At 50.9% G+C, this 20332-nt stretch overlaps 2 protein-coding genes across 7 annotated transcripts in view; one reads left to right on the top strand and one right to left on the bottom strand.

Moving 5' to 3' along the window:
* ZCCHC17 (zinc finger CCHC-type containing 17) overlaps positions 1-4353 on the top strand; it is a 63293-nt gene extending 58940 nt beyond the window's left edge. For all 6 annotated transcript variants that reach the window (XM_072827391.1, XM_072827390.1, XM_072827393.1 and 3 more), the window contains one exon: positions 3437-4353. In XM_072827391.1, coding sequence (XP_072683492.1) covers positions 3437-3459 — 23 coding nt within the window. In that variant the 3' untranslated portion in view covers positions 3460-4353. The remainder of the gene's footprint in view (positions 1-3436) is intronic.
* A 742-nt stretch (positions 4354-5095) lies between these two features.
* FABP3 (fatty acid binding protein 3) lies at positions 5096-12544 on the bottom strand. The gene is made up of 4 exons (XM_072827399.1): positions 12214-12544; positions 8800-8972; positions 6785-6886; positions 5096-5392 (listed from the first exon to the last, which is right to left on the bottom strand). The coding sequence occupies exons 1-4, from the start codon at positions 12284-12286 to the stop codon at positions 5339-5341; spliced, it is 402 nt and encodes a 133-aa protein (XP_072683500.1). The 5' UTR covers positions 12287-12544; the 3' UTR covers positions 5096-5338.
* Positions 12545-20332: the final 7788 nt, after the last annotated feature.

Raw genomic sequence — 20332 nt, 5'->3', positions numbered from 1 at the left:
GGGATAATTATATCCACTGCATTTTTGTGAAAGGTAGAGGAGGTATGTGTGCAAGGTGCCCAGTTCAGCATCTAGAAAATTAGGTACTTAATAAATGTTACCTGCTGTTATTCCCCTTTCCTAGTTCTGTGTGTGTGTGTGTGTGTGTGTGTGTGTGTGTGTGTGTTTCTCATGCTGGGCTGCTGCTAACCTGCTGCAGAATAAGAGAAAATGAGTGGGCCAGCTGCTGTCACCAGACATTGGTTTTTCCTGGAGAGCAGTTTGAGTAGTGACTTCTTTCCCATTACCCTCCTGGTTTGTCTGGCAGGGGCTCACACCCAGAATTGTTTTTTTTTTTTTTTTTTTTTTTCCCTTTATCTTCTGTTTTACTTCTCCCCAATGAAGTCAGGGGACCAGAAGCTGTCATCACCTCTCCTACTCCATCTCTCCCCCTCCCAACTCCCAGTTGCTGAAGAGACCAACGCCACCTGCTGGAGGACTAGATTTTCTTTGTTCAACTTGTGAAAGGGCTTCTGCATGGAGATTGAGGTCTGGAAGGCCATTTCCTCTCCTCCCCTCACTGAGTCCTCCTTTCTACCTGGAGTCCACATTACAGCCTAGGACTTGTTTTCCTCTTTTCTCCTCTTGAACCTGCATCTCTGAGAGGGAGGAAAGTGGAAATAATGCCAGACTCTGAGTTAGGAAGCACACTGTTTTGTCACCTGAGCCTTGATCACCCCAGTTTACTTCTCTGAGTTGTAGTTTTCTCATCTATAAAATGGGAATAATAATTCCTGGATTTTGGCCTTATCAGATTATTGTTACAAGATAAAGGATGCAGAAAGCTTGATAAACTAAAGTGCTATTTCGATGTAAAAAAGATTCCTACTCTCCTCCCTCATTTATTTATCCAAGCTGGGCCAAGCTTGGAGGGGCCATGTGCCAGACTCTACACCTCAGGGGCAGAACCTGGTGAGGCTCCCCAGGCCTTATATCCTGTGATGGGCTTCCATGATCTTGTCATTAGGAAGGTATAGTGCCATAAGCCAAACCAGCGATTTGCTAGCTCTCAACTCCCCCAAGCTGTGCTTCCTACAGCTTGGTAATAGGGGCTGGGAAGCTTTGTTCCCCTCTTCCTACTCCACTGGAGACTTCAAGAAAGAATTGTGGTCTAATCTCCTCTCAAACCTTTGACTCATCTCCTGTGGATACTTGGTAGACGGTCAGAACATTCTGGGAGTTCTCTGAAATGATAGAATAATACTTGAAGCTACTGCCAAGTGCCTGATAATTAATACTTATCTTGTTTAATCCTCATGGCATCCTTTGAAGTAAATATTTATTATTTGTAGTTTACTGAAAACAGAGGTTCAAAAAAGTTAAGTCTTGGGGCACCTGGGTGGCTGAGTTGGTTAAGTGTCTGTCTTTTGCTTAGGTAATGATCCCAGGGTCCTGGGATTGAGCCCCACAGTGGGCTCCCTGCTTGGCTGGGAGCCTGTTTCTTCCTCCCCTCTGCCTGTTGCTCCCCCTGCTTGTGTTCGCTCACTTGCTCTCTCTCAAATAAATAAAATATTTTAAAAAAGAAACAACAAAAAAGTTAAAGTTAAGTCTGTATTCCAAGTGACACAGCTATTAAGTGGCAGCTGGAATTTGAACTTTATTCTTATTCCAAAATCGTTGGCGCTGACCAATGTACCACAAGGCCTGCCACTGCTCTACAGGAGGAGGGGCCATATGCTACAGAGGAAAACTCAAGAGATTTCCAGTAATGTGCATGCAAACCCCAACCCTGCCCATGGGATCTGGGGCAAGTGGCTTTCAACTTCTTGAGCCACAAATAACATCTCATTATATCTTCACCACAGACATGTGGCATAGGTGCTGTTCTCATCTCCATTTTACATTTGAGGAGACTACGTATGCCTCATGAGCCTCATGAGATAAAATGACTTGCCCTAAGTTACAGTATAGTAACTGGCAGTGGCAGAGCCAGAACTCAAGTCTGGGTCTAATGCCGAGTTCGGTGGTCTGTTCCTCCTTTCTTATGGCTGTTTCCTAAGACCTTGTGTAGCACTCAGGCAAACGAATAGCTCTCAGTGTGTTGATTAGGAGCCTGTAGGGGGAGCAGGAGCCACGCCTCTTCAGCTTAGTCTCTCTCTTCTCCCCTAATCTCTCTCTGTTAGAAACCTTATTGAGGCAGTATAAATATTTGAAATTAAAAGAAAGGTTATGCATTGCTTAAAAGCTGCCTGAAGCCCCACACAGAAGCCTAGGAACCTGCCTCCCTTCTTTTGTGTGTTTGTGTTATTACTTTGGCAGCACAGTATGGTGGTTATAGTTTGGAGAAAGTTCTTTCTGGGCTTTTCTCTTTATCAGTATAATCTTAAAAGGTTGTTGTGTTGGAGATGATACATAGCTGGAGCCTTACTAATTGATGGCAGCTGTTTTCCTTGGCAGCGGGCTCTGCTAGAAACCAGAGTGGAAGTCCAGGGTCCTGGAGCTCTCACCCCCTTATTTTGTGACCCTGGGCATGTGAGGCACTGTCTCCAGGTAAACTGGATGACCTCTAAGGACTCCTTCCACTTTTTTTTTCCTTCCACCTTTTAATATCCTCTGCTTTTTAAAAATAAAAGTAGGAATGCCTTTTTTTTTTTAAATCTAACTGGCAGAATTATATGAAGTAAAAAAAAGACTCCATCCTTTCCTTCATTCATTCATTCATTCATTCATTCATTCTTGAGGTAGCTTGTTGCCAGTTTGTGTCCTTTCTATTGTTTTCTGTGTATTTTAAATATATACAGGTATGAGTAAATGTGTATGTGTGTATATATTATTATACACATATGTAGTATGGTAAGCACACCAGAATCTAGAATACATACTGTATCATGACTTGGTCCTTTCACCCATTTGAGGCATATTGTCTTGTTAATACCTGAAGACTTAACTTACTCTTTTTTTTTTTTTTTTTAAGATTTACTTATTTGAGGGAGAGAGAGTGAATGAGAGAGCGGGGTGAGGGACAGAGGGAGTAGCAGACTTCCCAATAAGCGGGGAGCCTGGGATCCCTGGGTGGTGCAGCGGTTTGGTGCCTGCCTTTGGCCCAGGGCGCGATCCTGGAGACCCAGGATCGAATCCCACATCGGGCTCCTGGTGCATGGAGCCTGCTTCTCCCTCTGCCTATGTCTCTGCCTCTCTCTCTCTCTCTGTGACTATCATAAATAAATAAAAATTAAAAAAAAAAAATAAGCGGGGAGCCTGATGCGGGGCTTGATCCCAGGACTCCGGGATCATGATCCGAGCTAAAGGCAGACACCAAACCAACTGAGTTCCCCAGGCGCCTCTTAACTTATTCTTTTTAATTAATGCATTATAATTTATTAAATGGTCTCCTGTTGATTACGCCATGATACTTTAAATGTATACATGCAACATTGCTTTTAAATTTTCTTTTCAGGAAAAGAAGAAAAAAAAACATAGAGACAGGAAGTCATCTGACTCTGACAGCTCAGACTCTGAGAGTGACACAGGCAAGAGGGCAAGGCACACATCAAAAGACAGCAAGGCAGCAAAGAAGAAGAAGAAGAAGAAGAAGCATAAGAAGAAACACAAGGAGTGAGAGTGGAAAGAGTAGAGGGGGTGGTGAGAGGAGGAGGAACCAGGAGCCTTGTGCCTTGAAGCCCTGGCTCCGGGAAAGACTCAGTAGTGTGAATATGGCCTCCCACCCCACTGACTTTTCACCCGAGGGAGATGGCTTCCCCTTACGCAGCAGGCAGGTTTGGGAGTTAGATGTCAAAGCATCTGCCTGAATGAGTTGTTGTTAACTTATCGTTCCTGGTCCCTTTGCAAGTGACCCCTGCAGCTCACCCATTCATTCACTCAACTTCCTTCATTCAGCAGGAGGTCCTATTACCCTCTCCAGCTGCCACTGCCAGAGCCAGATTCACGGGACTCCTGCAAGGGAGTCCAGGCTGCAGCCACAGGTACTGCTGTGGAGGCGAGTCTGGCTGTAGTTGGGAGAACAGTGATGGGCCCCCCGCCGTCGGGTCTGCCCTGGGCTGATTGGTGAGTGATCCCTGCGGCGTCTGACACAGGGGCCGAGGGAGACCAGCAGGCGGAGGGAGAACATGGTAAGAAGTGGTGCTCACTTTCTCCATTCCCCCAGTGTGATTCTACCAGGCTACAAGGGACAGCCCGAAAACCATTGTTTGCAGCGACTGAGCTTATGTGGGACACTCGGCCAGACCCCTGAACCACATAGCTCAAGCCAAGATCATTGCTTTACTTTGTATTTACTACTGTGTGAGTCAATTGGTTCCACTTCAGGTCTCTGCTTAAATTCCTGGCATAAATGGAAGTGTGTTTGGTTTTAAATTTACTGAATGTTCATATTGCTATAATCCCTCTTCCTTGGTAATTTACAGACTTACAAGTCACTGAGTCTGCATTAGTTGACAGAAAAACATTTAATATGTTACTTCAGATCTTGGAGAGAGGCCCAGATGAGGTACAGAGCCAGAGGCACCAACAGGTCATAGCCTTCTTAGGAGATCACTTATAAGCCCTCCATTCCATATGATTAGATGACCTCTTCCCCCAGAGCTGATTAGAGAACCAGTAAGAATTTGTAACCATGGATGGCCAAGGGCATAGATGGGAGCTTAGCAGTCATCTTGGCCAGTGGGCATTTGTTCCCACCTCTAAGGCACAAGCCTGCATCCTGTGTCCTGAGCCTACATTCAATTGGAAAGAGAGATCACAGCATCCTGGCATCCTACAAAGAGCAACTTTCCAAACCTAAGGGCATACAATGCAGGATGGGCCTGAGGTGACAGTTTAGTAGCTGAGCCTGGGGAAACCCTGTCACTGATTGATTACTCCAGGTTGGACCAGCTCATTTGGCCATGCGGAGCGGCAGTGTAAAAGCAAATTGTAGGTACAGCTGTTTTATTACTATGTGTCTTAAGTGACCAGCTACCACTGTCCCGGAGACTGTCCATTTCAGTCTCATGCAGGGCTGCGTCTAAGTGACCTTCAGGCAGTCATTTCTGCCTGTTCTCCGACACCCAGGGAACCCAAGATTCCCAGAGTCATGTCACCAAAGGCAAAAAGGCAATTTGGTGACCTTGGCTCTGCTTTATTGACCTTAGAGCACCCTTCGGATGCAGTTAAAAAAACAAACATACACAGTAGGAGCCAGAAGTGGACCCAGGCTGGTGCCACCTGACTGCAGAAGAATTTCCCCAACCCAACCAAGGCGGATTTATACAAAATGCCAGAGGAAAAAAATGAGGCAATCCGGTGCTGAGTCCAGGGCTAGCCGATTGGCAGAGGAGCAGACAGTGAAGGAGTGGGCAGGTCATGCCTCTTTCTCGTAAGTACGAGTGCAAACTGCACTGCCATGGGTAAGTGTCTGGAAGGAAAGACAGAGCCAGGTTAGGGCAGGGGTGAGGGCTCCTAGGGTACTGTGGCACTCTCCATTCTGATGGAGAGAGCTTCTATCTTCATCCCAGTAGTATTCATTTATTAACCACCTACTACGTGCCAGGTACTTTACATGTATTTTTTTCGAATACTTACACCAAGCTTTTAGTTTAATTGGGCACTTAATTGCTCTGTTAGAGATTTGGGAAAAGGAGCTGTGAGAGGTGAATTGACTTGGTCAGCATCTCAGGGTGTCTCTCTCTTGCACCTTTCCTCTAGTGCCTCAGATGGTGCCTGGTACATCGTAGACAAATAGGTGAATAAGAATGTCCAGGAAGTGCTGTGCTAGGCTACCAATTCTCCATTCCTTCCCTGAATTAGGGTAGTGCCAGAGCCTTGAGCCACCATCATCCAGCCTAGCATCATAGAGCCAGGCTCATGGTCTCACCATAGTCTGACTGCCCAGTGAGTAGCTGGTCCTGCATATCACAGGCCCACTAAAGCTAAACACCTCATTCTAAAGTCTGCAGGGCTCCTTACCCCCATGGTGATGCAAGAAGGCAGAAAGCAGGTTATAGTGGCCCAAGAAGGTCTGTAGCGAAGATGCTGGGGCCAAAACCTGAGATCCTACAGAATTAGGAGGCAGAGACTGAAGGGGCTGCTCTCTTTGCCTCAGATTGGGGGTGGTTCAGTCATGGCTACATTCTTCTAGTGAAGTCCCCAAGTTTGTCCTTAAACAGACCAATGTGCCAGCCTGGTTGTCCCTTCCTACCCAGGCTGCAATCAGGGTACTTGTAGTAGGCCAGGCATGGAAGGTACTGAGAGGCAATGAGGCTGGAATGAGGTGGAAAGGACTGAACTGTCATTGCCCCACCATCACCAGCCTGTCCTTGCCCAGAGTCTTTCTATGTGGCAGCATAGTCTGAGGGAGGAGACGGGAGCCTTTCCTAGGGGGCCTGTGATCCAATTTGGCCTTGCTTTCTACCTCTCCTGGGGTGGGGCAGGGTAGCAACACAAGAGGACACTAAGGCTGTGGAGCAGCTGCGGTAGCCCTCTGTCCCATCTCTGTGATGCCCTGTGCTCTGCACCATGGTCTCCTGCCACCCAAGCAGCCCACAATCTTGGTGGTGTTAATGCCCATTTTACAGTGGGACTTGGAGAAGGTGACTTGTCCAAAGTCATGTAGCCTGTAAACTGAGATCTGAACCCGGGCCTGTGTGAGTACAAAGCTACTGCAGAGAAAATTCCTACCTAATCCCACCCTAGCCCTGCCTCTACCTTTGATTACTCCCAGGGGAAGACCCTGGCTTTCACAACAGGCTTGACTGAAAGGGCAATAATGGTAACCAACTGGGTGAGGCTCCAGAGTTGTCCATCTTACCAGGATGAGTTTCCCATCAACTAGCTCCCGCACAAGTGTTGTCTCTTGCCCGTTCCACTTCTGCACATGGACAAGTTTGCCTCCATCCAGCGTCACGGTGGACTGTGGAAAGAGGGTAGAGACCTGAGCTGTGATCTGAGCCAGGACTGAGGGACAAGATGGTGTCTAGTCATTGGAGCCACAGAGGACTCCGCCTCTGCCCCAAACTAATGATGGTGCCAGCCTCAGCGCTCAGGTGGCCTATTTCCAACCTGGCCCCACAGGCTGTCTTATTCACCTCCAGCTCTGCTCCAGGATTGCCTGACTGGAGCAGGGGCCTCCAGGTATTGGGCAAGTAGGGAGAGGCAGGCAATATGGTGGAACCAGACAGCCTGGCTCTGAGAAGTGCTACCAACCTTCAGAATGGGTACTTACCTTATCCTCTAAATGATACCCATAGCCCTAGAGCCCTACCATCCTATATCCCTGGGGAAGATCAGTGAGGAGGAGTCCTGAGACTCTCCTGCCTAGTGGTGACCACACATATCATCTAACAGACCTTGGGGATGGAAAGTATTGGAAAATGAGACTTCCCACGTTTTATTCCTACCTCTTCTTGGTCCACATCATGTGGCCCTTTCAGCTGACAAGTAGACAGCAACTGCCAGGTCCAGGGACCGGATGCCCTTGGAGTGTTCCAAAGCCCTGGTCAGATGCCCACTTAGTCTTCTGGACTTTGCCAGCCTGCATCAGCTGGTTCTCATTTGGCAGCTTTCCTGGGTCTCGTCTCTTTAGGAATTTGGGGGCTCTAGGTCAGGCTAGGGGACCCTGGCTGAGCAAGGTTCAGTAGGAGAATCTGAGAAGGCTGTGTATATGTTTGGGGCTGCATGAGGAGTGGGTGTTCATCCTTGCTACCACCTTACTCATGTCCTTCCCCCAAGCTTTTTGTCTATTCAGAACAGATTATTTTCAGCTTAGGCATCCCAGAGCACTACTGTTTAATTAGGGTTCTTGTCCCTCAAAAAGGTGGGCTAGTCAAGGACACAGACGCATGTGATAGGGCCGATACCTTTCTCTAAGGTAGAATGATATCTTTGGTACCATCCCAACTCTGCTGCCAGCTTCCTACTGATTCTGGACAGGGCTCCAGCTTCCTCCACAAGGAGACCAGCCCCTATCGTGTCTTTCTTGAGGCAGTTGTAAAGAAGCAAAAACAGCTGAGGGGCTGACTAATAGGGTCTGCTGGAGGATACTGCTATAGGGACTGACTCCCTTTAGAGGTCAAGTCCCTTAGTTCTCTCTCTGCCATGCCTGGCCCAGGGGCTGGGAGTCCTGAGGCGGGCAGCAAAGACAGAATCACCACAGGGTGACAAGCCCTGAGACTAGAAGTCGATGTCCCCTCCCTCCTTAGGAGGAGAGGGCTAAGTCTTCGTGGGAAGACACAGAAACACATCTTAGACAACGCTCTTTCCAGAACATAGCTTTTCTTGCCTGCGGGCCGGCAGAATTAGAAATAATTCCTCAGGCTCCCTGGCCAAGCCTGGAAGGAGACCTCCAAGGTGGATGTTGACAAAAAGGAAGCATCTGAGTAGTCTCCACCTCTTGTCCCTAGCTGCCTCCTTTGCTGCTGGAGGCCAGAATGACCTGCTCACTCAGAGGGAAGAGCTCTGAATCCTCCTGGGCATTGTTCCTAAAGTACTTGAGGTCACAGCCATGGTCACATAACTCTCCCGTCTATGGATTGGAAAGAAACCCAGAGCTCTTGCATGCCATGCACAACGTCACCCGGCTGGAGCTGGAGTTGACACTGAGAGGTCAGAAGAACATCCTGGTTCTGTGCTGCCCACTCCCAAAGGCCCCAGATGCTCCTCAAGGGGGGAGCAATGCAGGAGGACAGGGCTGGGGCATCCCAGCACCACACATGCTTTATGCACCTTGTTCATTTCAATCCCCCCAAATCACCTACCCCTCAGGGTACAATAATAGGGTGGCAAGTCTTAAGGTCTCCAATCTCTACACCCCCTTTCATGACTCACCTTGACCTTCCTGTCATCTGCTGTTGTCTCATCGAATTCCACCCCTAACTTGAAGCTGATCTCTGTGTTCTTGAAGGTGCTGTGTGTTTTTATGATGATAGTGTCCCCATTCATTTCGATGACTGTGGTAGGCTTGGTCATGTTGGCCACCTGCCTGGTAGCAAAACCCACACCTGAGGGCAGGGGGAAGAGGATAAGCATATGAGTGGAACAGAAAGGCAGGGTTGAGGATCTCTGCACAACTGTCAGGCTTGGATGTGGGGCATAGGGATGTGGAGTATGAGAACTTCCAGAGACTCCGGCTCTTTTTTAAATTCGGCTTTCCTGTTAGCTCTGTGTGGCAAAGAGACACTTGATTTCACTGGGCAGATGAGAGGTGTAAGGAGTTTAAGGGACAGGCATACCACAGCAAGTCATGGCAGATCTGAGATTAGAGCAGGCTACTTTCTTTGTGTTACCTCATTTAGCCCTTCATTCTCCCTTGAAGGCACGATGTAGTTATCTCCACTTCACACTCAAGCCCAGGGTCACAGGTCTGGAATTCCAACCCAGAACTGTTTGACTGAAGAAACTCATGCAACTGCTTAGCTATACTGTCTCCCAAGGATGGAGCACAGGGCTCCTTTCCCGGACCCTCGAGTTTTCCAGCCACAGGCTAAGGAAAGAGAAATGCAGACTTTGCCTTCCAAAACCTGAGGGACAAGCATTTCCCACCTTTGGAAGTTTTTGCCTTGAAACGCACTGGTGTACTTGTCCCCTATGTATGGCAGCGGGATATTTCCAAGTCCTCTTCTCTAGGACTTAGGAGGTAGGCAGAAGGGAAAGTGTGTCTCCGTGTACAGCTTTAGGAGAGGCCTGAGAGCTATGCAGTTAGGACTCGAATCCAGGTCTCCTGGCTCCTAGTCTGAGGCCCTCAGGGGACTCCCCCCTCCCATCCCGGAACAAAGCACTCTTCCCTGGCTGCTGGGCAAAGCCTTCAGTGTCCTGCAAGAGTGAAAGAACAGCAAAGCCTTAACCCCTTCAGGTTATAGCTTCCTCGTGATCTGGCCTTTTGCCTCCAACCTCCCATCACAACTGCCTGCCATTCTGCCCCCAGCAGCTGTGGTTAGCTGTGTCACAGGGTAGAGGTGAGGCAGAAGCAGCCCAGTGTGGCGAACTGGCGTGCCAGGCTACATACACTGCACTTGCTGGAAGCTAGGTTCTTAGCCCATGTCCCGCATGGGTCCTTTCACTTAATGCTTAGAACACATAACAGCCCTGAACAGTAAGCTTTATTTTCCCCACTTCACAAATTAGGCTTGGAGAAAGGTGATTTTGCCCAAAGTCAAAGATTTTGATTTTGGAGGAGGGGGAGTGATGGACCTAGTATGAATCTAGGCTCCAGAACTTGTTCATTCTTCCTCCGGGGCCATTCTTCCAGCATGTGCTTCCTCCCGGCACTGAGGCCACCAGGTGGGCCTGTGATCACTGGTACTAACTAGGCTGGGTCTCTCTGCCCCCTGAGGGAGCTTGGTCTAAAACTAGAGGGGCGAGGGCAGCTTCTGCCCTGGCCAGTAAGGGACTTGGCCTTAGCCCCAACTATCAGAGTGAGTCAGGCTGATCCCACTCCCCTGTACGGACGGCCTTGTCACCATACAAGGAGCTCTGTTTGCTAAGGACCTACCCAGAGGTGTGGTGTGTTTGAGAAAGGAAACCACTGTGGGGGTGAGTGAGGGACTGAGTCAAGAGAAAATGAGACCAAAAAATGGGGCTGATAATTTTGGGGGATCCGAAAGAGTGGGTTTTACTTAGAAATGAAGTGGAAGCTATTTACAGAGAGCTGAGGATGATCTTTTCTCCTCCATGGACCTCTCATCCTTTCCATCTGTGTATGGAGAAAAGCAGGCTGGATGTATTCTCAGCCCTGTAGCTCAAATTTGCCCCTTTGGTCAAAATAAGGGAACAAGTGTGATAAGGATGTTGCAGCTCACTTCAGGGACACAGGACTTCAGTTGGAATGTCCGCTTTGGGAGGAGGGGCATCCCAACTTCCCAACAGCTGCCCAGGGCCCACTGCTCCAAGAGTGGCTACTTTCCTGGAGTCAGTAGGCATAGTACCCAGCATGCTATGGTGGGGGCATGAGAGCTGTGACCCCAAAAGTCAACACTTGTTCCTATTTCAGGAAAGGGTTAGGAACCCCTTATTTGGGTGTTTGCCAGAATCAGCCCCCCTTCCCTGGTAGGAAGGCATGGAATGTAGCTCAACTATGAACAATATTCTGGTTTCCTTGTCCCAGCCTGGGCCACTAGGATAATCTCATAGCTGGGAATTAAGAGAAAGGGTATCACCTTTTTCATCTAAGCCCATTTGAGGAGGGGAAGGGCCGAGGTCAATCATTAGTTTAGCAGTTCCTACCACTCCCACCCCCAGGGTCTATAGTGGAAACTACTCTGGGCTGCAGATCTAGAAATCTAGGTTTTCATATCTGCCCTGCCATGGGGTTTATATGACCAGTTTCTCTCTCTGGGTCTCAGTCTCCCCATCTGTCAAACTAGGCAAACAGGAGGGATCTCCAAGGACCTCATGTTTAAGGAGTCTGAATCTTTATTCTTTATTCCAAACAACCACACCTTCCTAGACCAAAGACCCTCCCTGTCTTTAGCAGATCTTGGCCTTCCTCCAAGACCCTGCTGCACCCTGGGAGCCCAGTGGTTTTCCCCACCAGACCCCGCCCCAACAAGTGGCTGAACCAGCAGGTGATGGGTCCTCTTGCGGCGCCCTACCACTAGGCAGTGATTAAAGCCTGGTTACACACCACTGCAGCACAAGGTCACAGACTGGATGGTGAGAGGGCATCCTCCAGCAACCATCCTTTCTCTAGTTCAACATGAGGGGCAGGGGTTGTTGCTAACCGTGAGGAGCCCCTATCTCACTGCCTCCTCATATCCCATTCACCCCTTGTTCCCCTATTTCCATCTCCCTCCTCCTAGGAATTTCCACTTCTTTATGCCATAGTACACTCCCCATCCACCCCATTCCCTTTTTGTATTCACATTTTCCAATCCCAAAACCACCCGTGCTCCTCTTTTTTTCCTCCTCCGGCTAGCCTCCCACCTTCTGCGATGGATGCTCTCTTATACAAACCCATCTATCTCCAGATCCTCTTCCTCGAAAGCGCCTCCCCGCCCCAACATCTACCGGCAGGCACATCTACCGCCTTGCCCCTCCCTACCTGGGAATCCCTCTCTGGCCGAATTCAGACCAGAAAGCCCCCCTTCCAACGGCCTCGCGTGCCCTAACCCAGGCTGCCGCCTGGTCCGCGTCCCCCTACCCCCCAGCCGTGAGCAGCAGGGGCGCACGCAGCAGGCGTGCAGGGTACTAGCCAGCGCCAGAACGCTGCGCCGGGCCGCGCACGGGGTCCCGAGTCACGCTCACCAATGGACTTCATGTAGTCATCGAAATTCTTGCTGTCCACTAGCTTCCAGGTGCCCACGAAAGCGTCCACCATGGTGAGGCTGGGCTAGGCCGAGAAAGCAGGCGACAAAGAAGCGTGCAAGGACTCCAGGACCCACGGTTCCCAGCCCGCGCTGCCGCCTTAAATAGCCCCGGTGTCACGTGGCGAGGCGTGGCCCACACCCGCAGCTCCCGAAATAGGAAGCCTCCCGCTGGCGCTCACCCGCCGGGAGCTGGCAGCCCATCCCCCGACCCGCCAGGCGGGAGGGGGCAGCCAGTGGCGCCTGGCTCGCCTGCGTCAGCGCGGGGGCCCGGCCTCCGAGTCCCTGCCCCGCGCTGGCAGGACCTGCTCCCTTCCCTGGCCTCGAGGCGCTCCTCGCAATCCGAGAAGGAAGCAGCCGGGGGCACAGTGCCCGCGAGCTAGGGCGCGCGCCCCCGACATCGTCGTCCCCCAGTGTCTCCCCAAGCTGGGGGTCAGAGCAGAGATGGGAGACTAGAGATGAAAGGAAACGCCCTTGGGCTGATGCCCACGCCGGGACAGCTCGGCTGGCTCTCCGTGGCGCAGGCATCTTGGTCCTCAGGTTGCAGGTGAGGAGTCCAAGGCGCAGCGGGGAGCTTGCAAGGTCACAGGAAATGAGGCGAGGGTTCATTGGAACCCAGCCTGCAAGCCCGGTCTGGCTGGCCCCGGAAGCAGTGGCTGTCTCACCACTCCCCACGCCACTCCCCACTCGCCGGTGGCGGGAAAAGTCGGCAGGGGCACCGTGCGCGGCTGAGCTGCCCCTGTGCCCTCCGCCCGCCCGAGGAGAGGGCATGACGCATCCCGCCCTGCCCTTCCTGCCCTTCCCGCCCGCACGTGCTCGCCCCTCGCTGTGGAAGGCCGCCTGCGCGCCTTTCAGCCCTGCCATGCTCCTCCCCCTCACCTTGGGGTCCTCTGACCAGAGTGTGGGGCCGAGCATTTCATCAGGTAATTTCCCCCCACACCTTCCTGCAGAAATTCTGTCCCTCCAGATGCTCTTACAGGCCCCAGGGCAGTTCCCCACCTGCTTCCCTTCCCTGACCTCTGCACACAGGCAGGCCTCTTGCAGTTTCACGAAATGTCACCCACTTCCTTCAAACAGCCTCCCTTGCGGTGGACACTTTACAAAGCGCTTTTTTTTTTTTTTTTTTTTTTACAAAGCGCTTTTAATAGTAAGATCACCTTGTATTGATATTTATTTCATGCTGAGAGCCTTAAAGTACATTTTCTCATTGAACTTTCAGAACAAAGTCCATGTTTTCAGAACAAAGTAGGCTTTATAATTACCCCTGTTTTACAGATGAGCAAACTGAAGCCTGGAGGAGTCCATTCATTTCTTAATCCAGCGGTTGGTTATTAATAACTGCCTACTTTTTTGCCCGGCCTGGGGTTAGGCTCTGGAGAGACAACTATGAATGAGACATACTCCCATTGCTCACTTCTGTGTACACAGGCACAGAACTAATGTGACTCTTGAGGGGAGACCTGTCCTGATCTAGGAGTTCAGGGGAGACTTCCCAGAGGAAGTGAGGGGTAAGCGGATGCCTAACAGATAGGAGGCCCTGCAGAAGGAAGTGGTGCCCAGCTGAACCTCAGCCAGCAGAGGTCCAGAGGAGGCGGGGGGAGGCTTGACAGAGCCGCAGGCACACTAGCCCCAGGGTTCCCCAGCTCTGCCACTTGGGTACAGTGTGGTGGACCCTCCTGCCTGGCCTCTGTTTCTCCAGGTGGAAGTGGAGAGCATCCACCCCTACTTCTGACTTTCTGGGGAAGCCAGGGAGGAAGAGCCCTCTCTTGCCCAAGGTCTTGTTTCTTTGGGACATGTCCACTTGCCAGAAGACAGGGGCTTGTTTCTGCCAAAGCTACAGGGACAGGCCTTAGGGCTGGGCATGGAGCCCTGGTGACCTCATTGCTGGAACAGGTGCAAGGGAGGGTAGGGGGGAGAGTGGGATGGTTTCTAAGTCAAGGTCACAACATTTAGACACTGAGCCTCCTCTCTCAAGGACTGAGTAGCTGGAGGCCCGGTGGCCAGAGCTGTCACCCTACATGGTCCTTATGCCACCACTGCTGATGGGGAGAGCCAGAGTGGGGGCAGGTAGCTGTGGGCAGGTAGATCTGTGTGCCAGTTCTGATTCCCTGGGATACTCACTGTGTGGTTGTGGGCAATTCACTTAAGCCACTGTGAGTCTCAGTTTCATCTTGCAGATGTAGGTAATGACAGTATTTACTCCTTAGTGGTATTTGGGGATCAAATGAGATAATGCATTTAAAATGCTGAGCATGGTGGACTTCATGCTCACTGCCACTGCTGTTATTGTTCCTATTGTCCTCGGACAGTGCAGGATTCTCCGACCTGCTCTCAGCCCTGCCCTTCACCTGCCAGGCCACCCACAGCAGATGGCTTGGCTTCTCTAATCCTCAGTTTTCTTGCTTCTGAGACAGGATTAGAACCTGCTGCAGTGGTGAGGAAGGGGCTGCAGAAATCTAAAGGATGGATTGGGCGGGGGGACACTGCTGGAAAGTCCTTTGCCCCCTCTCTCGGGCCCTGCCTTGGCCGAGCACTATGGAGACAAAGCCTAGACCCACTAGCCTTGCTGCGCCACCCCCAACCCCCCACCACACCCCGATCTGGGTCACTGAAGTGAACTCCTAAGCCACACTCTGTTTTCCACTGGACTTTCATTCTCCCTCCCAAGTGTGCACTGCACACCTTCTCATTCCTCTCATTACCTGCATCCTCCTTGCCCTGTTCTACTCACCACCTTGGGGAATGAGGGGCAAGGGGAAAGAATTCGAGCCCTTCCCTCTTCCTGCCCCTCTCTCTTGCCCTTGGCAGATCCAGATGTAGATACAACATCTGGCAGGCAGCAGGACCAGTCCTTGCCAAGAGCAGCATCTCCCCAGCCCTCGCCTTATGATGATGTCACTGTTCTGTGTTTCCATGGCAACCACCGGCTGGGAAGATGGAGAAGAGGAGAGCTGAGTAACCATGAGAGAGCCAATGAGATGGGCCAGCTGCACCGGATGATCCATGGGGCCATGGGCGGGGCTCGGGGGAACGCAGGGAGGCCTACTCAGCATCTCTGGCTCTTTCCTGGACCCTCCCTGCCATCTGGACATCTCAAATAGGGGATGTGCTGCTGGCACGGGGAGAGATGTGGGAGGTAGAGGCCAAGGAGGCTGAGCTGGAGCCTCCACTGACCCAGGGACATGGAGACCCTCCTTCGCCCCTTCAGGGCCTAGTCTGTGAATGCTGACTGCCCATGCCTCACCCCACCCCCAGTACCTGCAACTGAGAATTTTTTCTTTGGATAGTAGTGGTGGTGCGGCTCTCTGCCATGGACTCAAGCTTTTAACCCTTCTCTACACACCCTCCACAGCCTCCCCTGGTGCAGGATGTGTTCAGAAGCAGGATCTTTGGAAAGAAGCCTAGTTCTACATCCTAAGCCAGCCACTTACTAGCTAGAGACTAGGACCCAGTCCCTTCTCACTTCCCCTTCCTCTCCTTTCCTCCCAAAAGGGGAAGGCCATCTACTCTCAGGGTTGACATGCGGATTAAAAGAGGTGATATGTGGAAGTCTAACACACATGAATACTCAATGAAGGGTGATTCCTTTCTCTCTCTGGGTCTCCCCAGGGCAGTTGTCCCAGAGATACACATGAATTAGCCAAGGCTCTTTGAGACATTGAATCAACAGCAAAGGATCCAAGTATATCTGTCTCCTCACTTAATTGAGTGCCTTCAGATACCAGAGAGAAGTTTGCACATCTCTCCCTTTCTCTCTTTCAATAATCCATCCATTCATTCTGCCAATCTTAATCAAGCACCTCCTGTGCCCAGACACTGTGCTGGGCTCAGTGGGGGGTCTAGGGGAGAGCCACAGCCCCCACCCTCCCTGAGCTCGCTGGGTGGGGGATTGCAGCCACTGTGGCAGGAATGCAGTGTTCTTTCTGCCACTAGGAAATCACTTCCTCGTTCCCCAAGAGTTCTAGCTACTCCGGAGCTGAGAGAACAAATGATGGTAAAAGATAGGGATTTACTCAACACCAGTTTGCTTCTGAGAAACTGCTGCCTGTGGCACATGCTCCCTGGAAGGAGCACAATGGCTGTCTCTGCCCAGGGAGGAGAGGGGCCAGTTCAGAGTTGTGGGGCAGTCACCTCTGCTTTCCCAGAAAGCAGCTGTCCTCCCTGTTGGCAGAATAAAGGCCAAACTGTTCCGCCTTGCTCTATCTGTTTGATTAGTCGAATTTATTACTGAAATCCTGTTCCAAGAATAGTGGCTGGCAGATAGTAGGCGTAAATGAAGGAATATTGAATGAATGAATGAATGAGTATATGGAATATTGGGTGAATGAATGAGTGAATGAATATATGGATTAATGAATGAATGAATGAGTATATGGAATATTGAACAACTAGTAAATGAATGTGTGAGTGAGAGAGTAAATCTGTCTCCCCTGTAGCTTTAGGGGCTCTGGAGTGGGATTTCACTTCCAACCCGGTGCTTACTTACAGACCAGCTGTATGACCTCGGGCAAGTCACCATCTCTCTGGTCTATAGTTCTTTATCTGAGTAAAAGCACATCACAATTCCTACCCAGCCACCTCCCAAGGACTCTGGGAAGATAAGGCAGGATGAGCTTGGGAATGCATTACAAAGGTTAATTGTTCCTCTTCTCAGCCTCCTTCCCCTGAGGCTGCGGCCCTCCACAACCCCCAGGCTCCGGCCCCGCCCGCCTCTCCCAGCCCTACACTGCCACCACTCTGCAGTTACTCCTGCTCACTCTTCAGCTTAAAAAGCCCCATCCTCCCTATCAGAGCACTGACGCTGCTTTCATGTGGTCATTTTTTTTCACACACACACAAAAAAAACAGGTAATATTTTATTACTATTGCTTAAAATTTGCAGTCTGACACTGAGGCAGGGAGGTTTTGTGTGTCTTGTTCACCACAGTATTTGCAGCACCCAGGATGATGGCTAGGACACACAGCAAGTGCTTAATGAGTTTAGTTGTTCAATGAGTGAAAAGGAAAGGGCTGGCCAGAAGCCGTGTCTTTGCTTGGCCTGGAGTCCGCCTTTCCTGTTACACTGGAAGCCCTGCGAGGGCCAGGACCCCATTGTTGTGGCTGTCCGCCTTGTCCACGGAGCCTAGTACAGGGCCTGCCAGGCCATGGATCTGTGGAGGAGATAGTCTCTCTAGAGCGAAGAAAACCACCTGTCCTCTTCCTGTTCTGTTTGAAAATTCTGCCCCTGGCCCCCCTTTCCTATGACTCTTAACTTTTCTCCTGCTGAAGTATCCAGTCTTGTGTTGGCTTTCTCATTCCATCCCTGAGGGCCAATGAGACGGGGTCATTTCCAGTGGGTGGTGGGGCTCCAAGTACTCCCAGGTGAGAATTGGCTTTCTTAGCGCATAGGTGTAGCCAGGATCTCAACTGTAGCTCTCTTTATTTATTTATTTTTAATAGTTTCTTATTTTTTTTTTAAGATTTTTTAAAATGTATTTATTCACGAGAGACACAGAGAGAGGCAGAGACACAGGTAGAAGCAGGCTCCATGCAGGGAGCCCGATGTGGGACTCGATCCCAGGACTCCAGGATCACGCCCTGGACAGAAGGCAGGCGCTTAACCACTGAGCCACCCAGGGATCCCCTCTTTATTTATTTTTTAATCATTATTTTTAAGTAAGCTCTACCCCCAACATGGGGTTTGAACTCATGACCCCAAGATCAAGAGTTGGCACGCTCTGCCGACTGAGCCAGCCAGACTCCCCTTCAGTAGCTCTGTTCCTGGGAGCTCCATTCCCAGAAACTAATCAAACCAAACCCCAGATTTGGGGCTGCCCCTGGCTCCTTCCCCACTGCCCCTCTATCAGATGAAAAACTTGCCTCCACAAAGCTACAAATAATATTAGATTAAGTAAAGCATAATTAGAAAGGGAAACCTAATGTTTATAAAACAGCACCTCACACCACCCTGAGGTCTGGGGTGTGTCCATGTGCCATGTGACCTGGCACCAAACAGATGGTTCAATGGTCACTCCTCAGAGGACACTTCATTCAGGAACAGCTTGCTCAAGATTCTGGAATGACTCAGGCAGCTCCAGGAGACCAGATGAGCCTAGTTGGTGTGGACAGGGGACCACCATGTGTCCTTAGGTGAGGAGAGCTGATTGGCAAGCCTTGGCAGAAGACCTGGCAGAGAATGGATCTTGGACTCAGGAGTCTGGGGTCGGGTGTATTCTAGAAAGCAGGTATACAGTCAAGGCTGTCAGCCTAGCTCTGGCTTTTTTTCGAACCTGGGATCTTGGGGTTGGCTGGGACCAGTGGGGAGCAGCATCTCTGGGTTCTGTAGTAAACAAAGACACTAGATAGGAAGAGGAAGAAGCCATGGACAGGAAGAATGGAGTGGACTTGGGGATGACCAGGACTGGAGCCTATGGTGAGAGAGGAGCCCTCCTAGAAGTGGAAGGTGGGAAAACCAAGAGATAAGAAGGATGGGACCAGGGTCAGGAACGGGTGGTGTCAGATGAGCAATGATGTCGCTCAGTACAGGGGTCAGAAGAGCCTAGGGTGGCATCAGGAGGCAAGAACTGGCTGATGGTCACTCTCTCCACTTGATGAGTCACTGGATGAGCTGTCAGGGGCCAGGAGGAAGAGGTGGAAAGACCACTGGCAGGGCAGTTGGGAGACATGATACCAGCCATGTGTGCTTGGCCAGTCGATCTCACTGTTCCTGTTCCCTTTTCTGCATGACGGGAATAGTAATGTACATCATGCAGGGTTGGAGGAAGGAGCAAATGAGATCGTGAGGGTAGGAGAGCCTTCATATGCGGTGCAGTGTGGTGCATAAATGGATTGCTCTCTTAGGAAGTGCTGGGCCCTGGGTTCAGCAGCTTGCAGCCTTTAATGTTATAATTCTCCCAGTGGCCCAGGGATGCAGATGCTTTTGTTCCCACCCTCCGTTTACAGGGGAGGGCCAGGATGTACACCCAGGACCCTGGCCCTAGATCTTGTACGGCGACCACTATTCCATACTGCCCATCCCTAGGGTAATCTTTGCCCTCCCTTGCTCTGTAACCTTGGGCCAGTCTTCCTTTCAGCGCCCTCAGCTCCATGGCAGGAGGTTAGGCCAGATGAACCCGTTAATCCTTCAAGCTCTGGCAGTTGGTGGTTCAGGAAGGGAACTTCCAAGTGTGGAAGAGGGTGAGGTGGGGCAAGAACCAGAAGAGGACAAACTTTTCCAATGTCCCTGATCCAATCCTGTTGCTTCCTTGGGGGGTAGGCTGGCAGGCTCCCCTTTGCCCTACAAGCTGTGGGGCCAAGAGAGCAGGTGATGCTCAGTCCTAGCCTGAAATACTCACTGGTCACTGAAGGTCACTGAGGTCTGAGTGCCAAGACTATCCACTAACAGGCAGGGCCCATCTGCCTTGGCTAGCAGACCCCAGAGGGCAGTAGGGCTGCATCCTGCCTGAGTCATAGCCCTTGGTCTCCACTGCCCTCTACCCTCTCACTCAGGGCCAGTTTATCTGGGGACCAGGTCTGGTCTAGACCCAGGGATGTGGCTATTTCTAGATGACCTCCTTGTCTCCTTGGCCTGGGCTTCCAGCCAGCTCAGGACATGCACACATATACATTCTCTTTCTTCCTCTTTTGCTCATTGAATTCAACTGCCACTGGCTTGGTGCCTGGACCCGTGCTGGGTACTGACAACCAGCAGATGGCCCAAAATCGGTCCCCACCCTCACAGAGAGAGAGGAGAGGTGGATGTGTCTACAGATTATGACAATACAGAACGGCTGTCATTGTCTCACATGCAGACTGCACACGGACCACGGAAGGCCAGAGGAGGGAGCCACCCACTCTGCTAGGACAGTCAGGAAAGGCTTCACACAGGAGGTACACTTCAGACTGGGCTTGAAGGATACCTAGGAGTCTGCTGAGTGTAGAGTGAGAAATTGGGAAGGCAGAGCAGGAAAAGACAGTTAAGGAAGGATGAGATTTTCCTGGTGATGAAGGCAGGGGATAAAAGTGGCTAGTGACAAGATAGAAGATGGTGTCAGTCCAGACAGGAGGCCTTGCCCAACATC

Source organism: Canis lupus, chromosome 5 (assembly GCF_048164855.1).
Source record: "Canis lupus baileyi chromosome 5, mCanLup2.hap1, whole genome shotgun sequence".
NCBI lineage: Eukaryota > Metazoa > Chordata > Mammalia > Carnivora > Canidae > Canis > Canis lupus.
Note: the sequence above shows the minus strand (reverse complement) of the source record. Positions and strands in the feature narration are given on the sequence as shown.